The 12,464-nt window shown below is 45.5% G+C and overlaps 2 protein-coding genes across 2 annotated transcripts in view; one reads left to right on the top strand and one right to left on the bottom strand.

Moving 5' to 3' along the window:
- Positions 1-12,464, top strand: part of LOC105030915 (pyruvate carboxylase, mitochondrial) — a 202,581-nt gene that overhangs the window by 109,242 nt on the left and 80,875 nt on the right. The gene's annotated exons all lie outside the window — the stretch shown is intronic.
- Positions 4,651-12,464, bottom strand: part of LOC105030914 (leucine-rich repeat and fibronectin type-III domain-containing protein 4) — a 46,648-nt gene continuing 38,834 nt past the window's right edge. Inside the window, exons 8-9 of the mRNA XM_013140504.3 lie at positions 8,518-8,635; positions 4,651-8,146 (exon numbers count right to left, since the gene is read on the bottom strand). Of these exons, the coding sequence (XP_012995958.2) occupies positions 6,896-8,146; positions 8,518-8,635 (1,369 nt within the window). The 3' untranslated portion in view covers positions 4,651-6,895. The remainder of the gene's footprint in view (positions 8,147-8,517; positions 8,636-12,464) is intronic.

Here is a 12,464-nt window from a genome sequence, read left to right as displayed (position 1 = left end):
TCCCCATTACATGATGCTGTCACCACCATGCTTCACACTAGGGATGGTGTTCTCAGGAGAAAATGCAGTGTTAGGCTTGAACCCAACATAGCCCTTAGCATTTAGGTCAAAAAGCTGTATTTTAGTTATTAGACCCTATAGTTTATTTTCCACTTGGTCTCAGAGTCTCCCACATGCCTCCTGGCAAACTCTAGCTGAGATATGATGTGAGTTTTCCTTAACAAACAACAGCTTCATTTTTTGCCATTCTCCCGTAAAGGCCACTTTTGTGAAGCACAATGACTATTGCTGTAATATACAGTGTTTCCCAGCTCAGCTGTGGAAGTCTATAACTCCTTTTGAGGTGTCATAGTCCTCTGACTGGCTTTGCTGACTAGAGCCCTTCTGGCCCAGACACTCAGTGTTTGAGGGCGGCCTGTTCTAGACAGATTCACAGCCTGGAGACAGGTGGATCTTCACAGCGGTGTAGCCTGATCAGAACACCTTCTAGTACCAATATGAGGTTAGCACCTACTGGATTTAAATGTCGTTTTTTAATGTAGATTGAGTTTAAAAATGTCATGCTATATGTCGTGCTACATGTCGTGCTACATGTCATGCTATATGTCACCAGTGAAGGAACATACAGACAAAAACTTCATGGAATTAAAGATTAGCATTTTAGCAGCAGATTACAGAGACAGTAGACTTTGCAGCAGATGATCCGGGTCAGTAAATAGTAGAAAATAACTCCCACATGCCATGGATGGGTCCTGTAAATGTCATTTCTCATTTGTTCCTTTGTCTGGTGTCCTTTTCCACTTTTAATATTGTCTTTTTTTGTTGATATGTACTTTTTATTATTTATTATTATTGCTGCCTGAACCTGTTTTGCTTTGGCAGCAGTGTAACCACACACCACCATTTAATGCCAATGAACCATCTGCATTGAATTTAATTGAACTGAGAGTAAAAGCAAAGGAAAAGAGAGATAGAGGAAGAGAGGCAGCTGAAAAGAAAATAGTACTTCCCTCTTATGACATTGTCTTGATAAACGTGGGATGAGCAGGTCCTACTACAGTAGTTGTGTTTTTATGAGTATGTGTGTGTGTCAGCATTTTGTAATTAGGCAAATTAGGCCAGAGTTTCACCGTCGGCAAAGTAGACAGCGCCAGTTGCACTCAACTTTCCAGCTTTCACCTCCTTGCCCACACACACACACACACACACACGTACCATGTATACACGTTTTTGTACGGTGCCAGGTTTACCCACACAGACACCTTGTCTGACCCCCTGTGCCGTTTAAAGTCATATCGGCTGCGGTAAATAGAGACCACACCACACAGCAGCGTTTGTTCTTCTTCCTTGCTCCACTCCTCTTCCTCAATCTCTTTCCACTTCCCTCCCTCCCTCCCTCGATCCCTCCCTCCCTCCCTCGATCCCTCCTCTGTCGCCCTCTCTGTGCGTCAGCATTCTGTCACACTGACGATGTCACCCTCATTCTTTCTCTCTCTCTCTCTCTCTCTCTCTTCCTCCATCTTTGGAGATTATGTGACTCTGCAGAAGCCACATAAAGACATGAAAGAGACACTTTTAGCCTATTTAGAGCAATACGAGTTTCTCTGTCTACCTCTCTGTCTACTTCCTCCGTGCCTCAGTAACTTTATTTTCCTTTGATTCTCTTGTGTATACCCCTCTTTGATTTCCTCCTTCCCACTACTCCCCTTAGAGACAGACCTTGATTGCATTATGTCTCAGTGATTCACTAATGAACAACATCATCATAGTAATTTGATTTGATCCAAACTGCAGGGAGTTCTAACCACACACACACACACACACACACACGGTCGCCTAAAGCACACGCGCCGCACACACTTCGCATACCGACGATACACACACACACACAAACAGATCACCTCTCCTTTTTCCGTTCATTAGTTTTGTTTTATTATTTAGAATATCAAGAGAACAATATTTACTTTGGCAACTGAAGATGATCAAAGAGAAAGCGGTCGGTCCAAATGGCCCCCTATTCCCTCGGTTGTGCACTAGCATCGGCCGTGGCCTATAGGGTGTTCTCGTCCAAAGTAGTGTGAACACTCCAGTGGCTCCGATCAAAAGCAGTGCACTATGTGGGGGAATAGGGAGTGATTTAAGACACGGTTATATACTTGTCAGAATGATTATCAGTGTCCTCTGTGTTTATCTCCATGAAGCCACACAGTCTGCCTACAACACTTTACACATGTTTTATAACAACGTCATAGATGATAACTAGTCGTTCCAAAAAAAAAATGGCACCCTGTGTTCTTTAGAAGTACACTACCTCTGAACAGGTCCCTCAGGGAGGGCTGGGGGGTGTCTAAATCTGATGGGAACGCCTAAACGGTTTTTGCATTGTCTTTTAAGAGGAACAAGGTAGGTCTCCGGTGAGGGGATCTGGGGGGGGCCACTGTCCGGTCCTCGGTGACACAGCTGTCTAGACACTATGGACACGATATCTCATGTGACTGATGAAACGTTCGTCTCCAGACGTAGGCTAATAAGCACACCGACAGCAGCCGTTGTAATGGAAGATAATTCTCAACAAAATCACACGCCTAGTTGATCCTAACAACAGCCGATCAAAGCAGAGAAACGGATGGCACCCCCGTCTTAACCCCCCCCCCCAACCCCCCCACCCAGCCCTTTCCCAACTTGTATCGGGAATGAGTGTCTGTGGTGTCTGAAGTCTTTGTATCTGTCAGTGTTCGTCTCCAAGAGTTATTTTGTGCTGCTTCGTTGTTCTTTGAACTTCCAGGCTTTTTCATAGTCTGTCGTTTGTTTTTGTTCCATCGGGGGATTTTATTCTTCTCCATTTTCTGCCGTTTATTTGTTTTCATATGTTTGAGCCATACATACCGAAATACAATGTGCTGTTGTCCCCGGCGACAGTCCTTTACGGTTTTCCTTGTTTCTTTATGGATTACGATTTCGTATTGTCTCTCTGAAACATTCACTGGATGGGAACTGAGTCATGTGACACAATGAAACCAGTGAAGTCATAAAACATTGCAGATTTACCTTTTTTTGAATCCCTATGCGATCAATTATAAAAAAAATTGCAGTGAATGCACATACAGTATCTCACAAAAGTGAGTACAACCCTCACATTTGTGTAAATATTTGATTACATCTGTTCATGTGACAACACTGAATAAATGACACTTTGCTACAATGTAAAGTAGTGAATGTACAGCTTGTATAAAAGTGTAAATTTGCTGTCCCCTCAAAATAACACAACACACCATTAATGTCTAAAAAGCTTGCAACAAAAGTGAGTACACCCCTGTGAAAATGTCCAAATTGGGCCCAAAGTGTCAATATTTTGTGTGGCCACCATTATTTTCCAGCACTTCCTTAACCCTCTTTGGCATGGAGTTCACCAGAGCTTCACAGGTTGCCACTGGAGTCCTCTTCCACTCCTCCATGACGACATCACAGAGCTGGTGGATGTTAGAGACTTTGCGCTCCTCCACCTTCCATTTAAGGATGCCCCACAGACGCTCAATAGGGTTTAGGTCTGGAGACTTGGGCAGTCCATCACCTTTACCCTCAGCTTCTTTAGCAAGGCAGTGGTCGTCTTGGAGGTGTGTTTGGGGTCTTTATCATGTTGGAATACTGCCCTGTGGCCCAGTCTCCAAAGGGAGGGGATCATGCTCTGCTTCAGTATGTCACAGTACATGTTGAAATTCATGGTTCCCTCAATGTACTGTAGCTCCCCAGTGCCGGCAGCACTCATGGAGCCCCAGACCATGACACTCCCACCACCATGCTTGACTGTAGGCAAGACACACTTGTCTTTGTACTCCTCACATGGTTGCCGCCACACACGCTTGACACCATCTGAACCAAATAAGTTTATCTTGGCCAAATCAGACCACAGGACATGGTTCCAGTAATCCATGTCCTTAGTCTGCTTGTCTTCAGCAAACTGTTTGCGGGCTTTCTTGTGCATCAACTTTAGAAGAGGCTTCCTTCTGGGATGACAGCCATGCAGAGTGCGGCGTAGGTTCTGAGCACTGATAGGCTGACCCCCCACCCCTTCAACCTCTGCAGCAATGCTGACAGCTCTCATACATATATTTCTCAGACAACCTCTGGATATGACGCTGAACACGTGCACTCAGTTTCTTTGGTCGACCATGGCGAGGCCTGTTCTGAGTGGAACCTGTCCTGTTAAACCGCTGAATGGTCTTGGCCACCGTGCTGCAGCTCAGTTTCAGGGTCTTCGCAATCTTCTTATAGCCTAGGCCATCTTTATGTAGAGCAACAATTATTTTTTTCAGATCCTCAGAGTTCTTTGCCATGAGGTGAAATGTAGAACTTCCAGTGACCAGTATGAGTGAGTGTGAGAGCAATGACACCAAATTTAACACACCTGCTCCCCATTCACACCAGAGATCTTGTAACACAAACGAGTCACATGACACCGGGGAGGGAAAATGGCTAATTGGGCCCAATTTGAATATTTTCACATAGGGGTTTACTCACTTTTGTTGCCAGCGGTTTAGACGTTAATGGCTGTGGGTTGAGTTATTTTGAGGGGACAGCAAATGTACACTGTTATACAAGATGTACACTCACTACTTAACATTGTAGCAATGTGTCAGTTCTTCTGTGTTGTCACATGAAAAGGTGTACTCAAATATTTACAAAAATGTGAGGGGTGCACTCACTTTTGTGAGATACTATACAAGTTCTTACGCGCGCACTTCAGCGTATCTCTATTCTGTCACACACATTTCTACTCCTGCAGTCATATATGTTTCCATGTTATCATGTTCACTGTCCTGGCCATTGGTCAATGCCTTAGATGTCTTTCCTCTGTGAATACAGGTTGTTGTCAATGAACATGTCGCAGAATGTTCAATTTGCCTGCTATCGATTACCGAACCTCCATTTCAAGGGATTGTTAAATGTGATAAATATGTGGTTGAAAAACGATGGAATTTCGCCCTTTTTTTCTCGATGACTCCATGCCAAACAATTGTGCACGTTTTGCCATCATCTGAATATGTGTGAAACAAAGGCAGGAACTTTTCGTGATCACCAGATCACATTTCATTGCTAACATGTGAGTGTAGCCTTGTGACATTTCTCAGCACTAGCCGCCGTTAGTTGGATCATTCAATAAATTATTCAACCACGAGCGTTAGCTGAAAGGTATGAGTGACTTGATGATATGAATTTCATTAAGTCACTCCTACCTCGCCATCTCTGCCTGTCTGTCAGCAGAAGGGCTGTTTTTACCTTGTTCTTTGATGGTGTTTACTTTCCAAGCATCCAGTAGCTGAACTTTGTACACTTGGCTTAGTATGGTGGTGCTAATTCTTTTTCCAAAATAATGTAATCCTTTTTCCAAAAGTATTTAATCCCAGTTACTGGTGAGAGTCCTGATATAATGTTACACTCACTGATAGACCAAGTCAGTTTTGCTACCTAGCCGAATTGCAAATTACAGATCACGTCAATATAAATAGTTCACTAGCTATCTTTTAGTTGAACTACCCACCCATCTATATCCAAATACTGTTCCAATCTAGAGTGGAGATGACAGCTGCCAGACAGACTGTTTAACCAGGACTAGTTGTGAGAGAACCAGATCTCTGATGAAGCAAGCAGGCTGAAAGATAATGATAAAATCAAATATTGTTGTTTGGACATTGTGTGAAGGCTGCTAATGGCTTAAATGAAATTACAATCAACTGTGATTTTACTGATCATGAAATGTATACCGTTGCGCTGCCTTACTCCAGTGATGAAACTAGGTGTGAGCAGTTCTTTCAGCCAAAATTGACACGTTTTTACAGAGCCTTCCTCAGGGTGAAAGCCAGCGTTAATGTTAACCTCAGAGAACGAACCCCTTATCGTTTCCTCATTGCCTGACCCCAACAGTTTTCGTGCGAAAAAAACCCCTCCTGGGACACTGTATTGAAAACAACCTATACTCAGACCATTTCCCAGTGACATCATTACCAACGGGGTCACTGTATTGAAAACAACCTATACTCAGACCATTTCCCAGTGACATCATTACCGACGGGGTCACTTCCAGAGGACTCACTGGTCCCTCTGTAGCGCAGCTCCCCAGATGAAAGCCGTGCTCCCAGGGAGATGGCAGTTAGCCCCCGCTTCTGTCCTGGGGAAACCCTGTTAGAATGCCTCTGTGTGTGTGTGTGTGTGTGCGAGGTCATCGTTGTTTTGTGTTGTTTTTCGATCCGATAAAAACCCAGGTCCTGCCCATGATCAGAAGGATAGGTTAGTCTTAAAGTCTTCCTCCACTGCGCAAGGGCTAGATAGTCATCTTCCGTGTGTATCATCTCCTTTGACATCACTCTCTCTTTCCTGCCTCTCTTTCCCTCTCACTTCCTCTCTCCCGCTCTCTGTCTCTCTCAGCCACTCTCTCCTACTGTTCTCTTGCGTCTCCTAACTCTGTCCTCTCTCTCCTCTTTGTCTCGCTCCTCTTGGTCGCTCCCGCTCCGGCCTCCCCCCTGTCTCTCTGAGAGGTTTTATTTCTCTCTGCCCTCCGTCACCTCTCTCCTCATGCCTTCTGTCACTCTACATTGGGTTCAACACTTTCCTACTTCTCCTCTCATCTGAAATCACCCTCTGTAAGCTTGTTCTGTTTTATGCAGAAAGTCTTAGAGATTATTCTCTCTCATATCTCTTTCATTTTTCTCTCTTTTTTCTTGCCCCCTTTTCTGTAACCTCCATCTGAATTCAATTTAGGTCAAGTCTCTAATCTAGAGGCCTACTTAGAAGAACAAGTTAAGAATCTCTCTCTTCTCAACCTTCTTTATCTCAACTCCTCTCTCCCGTGCTCTCTTATTTTTAACCCTCTATCAGCTCGTTTTCCCTCCCTCTCTCTCTACACCACACTCTCTTCCAGCTCTTTAATGGCTGTCCTTTCTCTCTCTTTACGCCTCTCTCGCCCTGTTTTACTGTTCCCATTGTCTTTGATAACATCACGTGCCATCAGAGCGTTGGAATTGGAGTTGTTGGTGTTGTAGGCGTGAATGTAGCCATGGTTACCCATGCCACAGTCCCCGTCCGTGCTGCCGTCCTCGCTTGTCGTTGAGGATGTCGTGCTGGTCGCCGAGGCGCAGTGCACCAGCATACCGTGCAGTGACTTGCTCCGCCTCGTCCAGGTGACGGACAGTCGCTTGGCATAGCCGCGGCGACCGGCGTAACGTCGTTGGGTTGCCACCGTTGTTGTGCTGACGGAAACAGAGGAAGAGCTGGACCCCATGTCGAGGGAGTTGCTACGTTTGGCGCGCACGGTGCAATGGGAGGGGCTTAGCGGTGTTCCTGGACTCTGATAGGCCTGGGAGGAGTTCCATTTGTCTACAACACCACCCACTATGCCCCCGTGTCTAATCCTCCAATCAGAGAGGAGGTCCTGCCCAATGGGCGTGTCCAAGGTGAAGCTTGCTCGTTTGGTTCCGCCCACCACTACATCGGGACAGAGCCTGGCCCTCCCCTTTGTCCCTGTGAGTCCACGTGATTGGCGAGGGAGGCTGGAGTGGGATGTGCCCAAGACTGGAGAGTAGTAGAGAGAGGCTCGTTCCGTGTAGGGGGAGAGGCGTTTATCACACAGCGCTAATGTCATGTCTTTCAGTTCTCCTCCCATTCCTTTCCCCTTACCTCCCCCATTCAGCCCTTCTCTGGGTTTAGGGGGTAGTTTAGGAGGAGAATTGGTTCCTCCTTTCTCCTTCTGCCTCTCTGTCACCTCCTCCTTCTCTTTATCGCTCTCCTTTGCCCCGCCCCCCTGCTGTTTTGAGGGCAGCCCGTTGGGCAAGACCACCATCATAACATCCCCGTTGCCATTTGATTGGCCATAGACTCCACCACCACCTGCCACTGCCCCTTTCATCGGACTCCCCAACGACCCACCCTGGCAACAAGCTGCCGACTCATCGTTGTCGTCTCCATGGTGACAGCGGTCCTCGTGGTTACTGCAGACACGGTGACGAACCATCAGAGCCACGGTGAACACCAGCAGCGTTACCACGACAATGCCTCCGACCAAGATCGTCAGGGTTCCACCCAGGAAGTGGGCCTGTAGAGATCGGCATTCTGGGTAAAGTTCTTTAGTGCTAAACTGAGTACAGCCAAGAACCTTGAGAAAGGAGAGAAAGAGAGGCAGAGATTAAGGAAATAGAAAAGAAAGAAATTTTGAATGGAAATAGAGAGAGAGGAAGGGATTACGGAAAAGATAATCCACTTGGCAATATAAAGCCAAACCCCAAAACACTGAATCTTGTTAAAAGCATTAGTGAGGAGTGGAAGGGTGCGTCCCAATAACATTTCTATTCACTACTTCACAACTTATTCATGGAGGCACTGGATTGGTGGATTCATGGGTTAGTGGGAGGTTCCACCATCAGTTTGTCAGCCAATTAACTGGCGCAAAGTCTGTCATTAAAATAGGTGATGGGAAAAGTGAACTCTGGGGGGAGGGGGGTAGTTACAGAGGGAGGAGCCGAGTACCTTGGTGGCAGCTAGGGACGTCACCGTGTCATCAAAGATCGCCAGAACACACAGGCTATAGTCTGCTCCGGACACCAGATTCTTCAGCAGGAAGCTGTAACTAGTGGACGGGAGGATCCTGAAATAAAAAGAGAGGAGAGAGAGAGAGAGGTAGGGAAAAGCGATGGGGGACAGGAAGTTGAGGAAGAGAGGGAGAGGAAAGGCATTAAGGCAAAGAAAAACAACTCCACTGAGTGTGTCTTCTCTTCCTCAGACTGGATAGTTCACTGTAAGAAGTCCAACCTTACCAATTGCTTAATCAGCATCAGTCTTGGAGTTGGGTGGACTTCATATGGCCATGAAATCGAGTAAATGCACTGAACTTCTGAACAGGTTTTGGCACAACTCAAACCAAGTCCATTTCCCAGCATGCCTCATTGATTTTCTGAGTTGTTTGTTTCAATCTCTGTGTTTTTGCATGCATCAACAAAATGACCTGGAGGTTGATTCAATGTACAATACGACGCCGACCAGCTGCGATCAGACTGTGAGCCTGCTCAACATCTGATTGCTGCTGGTTATGTGTTAAATCAATGTTTTTTTCTTTTGGAGTGTGCATCGCTTATAAAACAAGAAGTATTTTAATGAGAGCAGAGTGGTTCATTTCAGAACAGAATAAAAGAGCAGAATGCGCTAATTGTCAGAATAAGAGCTGTGACTCAAAAGCATGAGAGGAAAGCAGCATCACAAACGAGTTCCACTAGAGACAGCAGTTCTACCAGTGTGTTGTTCCACTAGAGACAGCAGTTCTACCAGTGTGTTGTTCCACTAGAGACAGCAGTTCTACCAGTGTGTTGTTCCACTAGAGACAGCAGTTCTACCAGTGTGTTGTTTCACTAGAGACAGCAGTTCTACCAGTGTGTTGTTCCACTAGAGACAGCAGTTCTACCAGTGTGTCGTTCCACTAGAGACGGCAGTTCTACCAGTGTGTCGTTCCACTAAAGACGGCAGTTCTACCAGTGTGTCGTTCCACTAAAGACGGCAGTTCTACCAGGGCTTCATCCTACTAGAGACAGCAGTTCTACCAGTGTGTCGTTCTGCTAGAGACAGTAGTTTACCAGTGTGTCGTTCTACTAGAGACAGCAGTTCTACCAGTGTGTCGTTCCACTAGGGACTTACTGTCTGCAGGGACCCCGTGTTTTTTTTCTCAAGAATTTCTGGGGGGTGAGAAGTCTTTCAGATAGTGACACTGTTCTCTTTCTGATTGGCCCTTGATGTTTAAATTGCTGCTATACCTTTTTTCAATATAGAGCTGGTACTGTATGGGTTAATTAACAAATCTAAGAGAGACAGTGTGTAATAGTGCACTTGGCCTTGTCTTGTGAAAGAGGAATGTGCAGGTAACAGTGATACAAGTGATATAGGTAATAGTTATACAAGCAATATAGTGATACAAGTGATATAGGTAATAGTGATACAAGTGATATAGGTTATAGTGGTACAAGTGATATAGGTAATTGTGATACAAGAGATATAGGTAATAGTGATACATGTGATATAGTTAATAGTGATACAAGTGATATAGTGATACAAGTGATATAGGTAATAGTGATACAAGTGATATAGTGATACAAGTGATATAGTGATACAAGTGATATAGGTAATAGTGATACAAGCAGTATAGTGGATGTTGAGGAGAGGCCGACCAGAGTGGCGTACCCAGCACTCAGGGATATGGACACGAAACGTGCATGAGAGGAGGAAGTGGCATGGCGGGGGTACGGAAGTGACCTGTGACTGAGAGGCCTCCGTGAGTCTCATTTGCAGTAAAACCGGCTGAGTTTCTGAAAGCGTAGGCAGTGTACCGCGGCCCGTAGCTCCTGCGTGACAGAAATGTCTTCAACGTGACGCAGGCTTCAATCACGCTGAGTGAAGGATGTGACCCTGTTTGTGTAATGTGTTCATTGGCATTGCTGTCCTTGAACATTTCCCAATCTGGGGTGTCGCGGCAATGCCGTCGCTCCGCGATGGCCTTGTTATTCATGTATATTTGACAGGCTCGTATGTACGAAGGGCCCATCGTTTTTACCGCATTGGTGAGGCCCGGTGAGCCCCTTAAACAGTGCCAAGATTTTATCCTGTTAGACATTTTCACTGGTTGCTCGCCTCTTGTTTAAGGTCTTGAGTGGTTGCTGTTGTGCTGTTTGCACAGACAATCAGTGTGTTCAGAGTGACACTGCTGAGAGTGGAATGATTCCCCCACAGCGTGAGGAGAAGAACGGTTTAGCATTAGGAGAAGAACGGTTTAGCATGAGGAGAAGAACGGTTTAGCATGAGGAGAAGAACGGTTTAGCATGAGGAGAAGAACGGTTTAGCATGAGGTGAAGAACGGTTTAGCATGAGGAGAATAACGGTTTAGCATGAGGAGAAGAACGGTTTAGCATGAGGAGAAGAACGGTTTAGCATGAGGAGAAGAACGGTTTAGCATGAGGTGAAGAACGGTTTAGCATGAGGAGAAGAACTGTTTAGCATGAGGAGAATAACGGTTTAGCATGAGGAGTAGAACGGTTTAGCATGAGGAGAAGAATGGTTTAGCCGAGAGGTTACGAAGTAGAGAGCAAAGGTAAAATAGAGGTCCTTTTTTGGCTTTTATCAGGAGTTGTAGCTCTTCCTGTTTTGTGTTTGCGAAACAAGCATTTGTTTTTTTACAGAAAATAATCCTCAAAGGCAACGGGAAGAGCTTGCATTCTGACCTATATTGTAGTCATACGGCGACGACAGGTTTTCATGTCTCTAACATTCAGTAGAGGGTTATGGGTGAAGTAAATACAATCTAAATGTAACAAACTATGGTGTGAACACAAAGAGCAGCCCCACTAGTTCCAGATAGCCTCACCGAACGTTAAGGAACAGATCACGTGGATATTGGTAATTCATTGCCACATATTTTGTTCATATGTCCTTTAAAGCCAATAACATTTAAAGATCTTGTCGGCGTTCAAAACCTTTTTTGTCACGGCGGACCCATAATGTTTTTGCAGCCTGGAACAGGACACTGGGGGACGCTCAGACAACAACATCTACTGGTGTTTCTGCTGATTATATAGACCGTAGTGACTGCATGCAGCGTGTCACGCCTTTCATCTGCCAGGCAAATCCAATTTCTAGCTCCTAGGAAGCAAACTTGGGAGAGTAATTCATTTCAACACACCATTGCAGGTTCCCCGCTGTCCCCAATGCTAACTAGCTAAATAAAAAATAGGGCTTTTCGTTGGCAGAGAATCATGGTCAGTGAATGTGCAAAAATTTATATCAGCTATATCAAGCGATGACCCGGGGAGCGCGGACGAGGTTAGAGTGTCAGAGGACCTCCAAGAGACAGTTGATTGCCCAACCTGTATGCTAGCGGGAAAACATATTGAAAAATATTTTTTTCTGTGTTGAAGCCCAGCGCCTCGTGCCAAATTCTGCCCCAGGTGGGTGCCGGCCCGGTAAACATCCCGTACCTGAATCGCTTAGTGGCTGGCCGTCTGCAGACGGTTTGCAGGGGAATGTGCGACGATTCGCATGAGCCTTCGGAAATGTTTGGTGAAATACTGATAAGTGTCTGCCACGGGTACATCGACCTGCTGGAGACCCCTCCAATAGAACCCACGCTTGAGTGTGTGTGGGTTGGTGGCTTTACATTGTGTGTGTGTGCCCTTTACACTTAATCTGTACTCACTGTTAGAATAAGAGCAGTGCCGCAAAAACAGGAGAGCTTCACACAAGAGTTCCACTAGAGACAATACTGCCCACTGGAATATTGAGAATGTGTGTGTTTGTGTGTGGGATGGTGGACCCACTGCTGTGTGTGTGTGTGTGTGTGTGTGTGTGTGGTCTGTGTACATATCTGGACCAAATGTTCCCATCAAAGATAGTTAAATCTGAAAAACGTTATATGGTTAAACAATGAACCATAGTGTTTG

Source organism: Esox lucius, chromosome 24, assembly GCF_011004845.1.
Source record: "Esox lucius isolate fEsoLuc1 chromosome 24, fEsoLuc1.pri, whole genome shotgun sequence".
NCBI lineage: Eukaryota > Metazoa > Chordata > Actinopteri > Esociformes > Esocidae > Esox > Esox lucius.
Note: the sequence above shows the minus strand (reverse complement) of the source record. Positions and strands in the feature narration are given on the sequence as shown.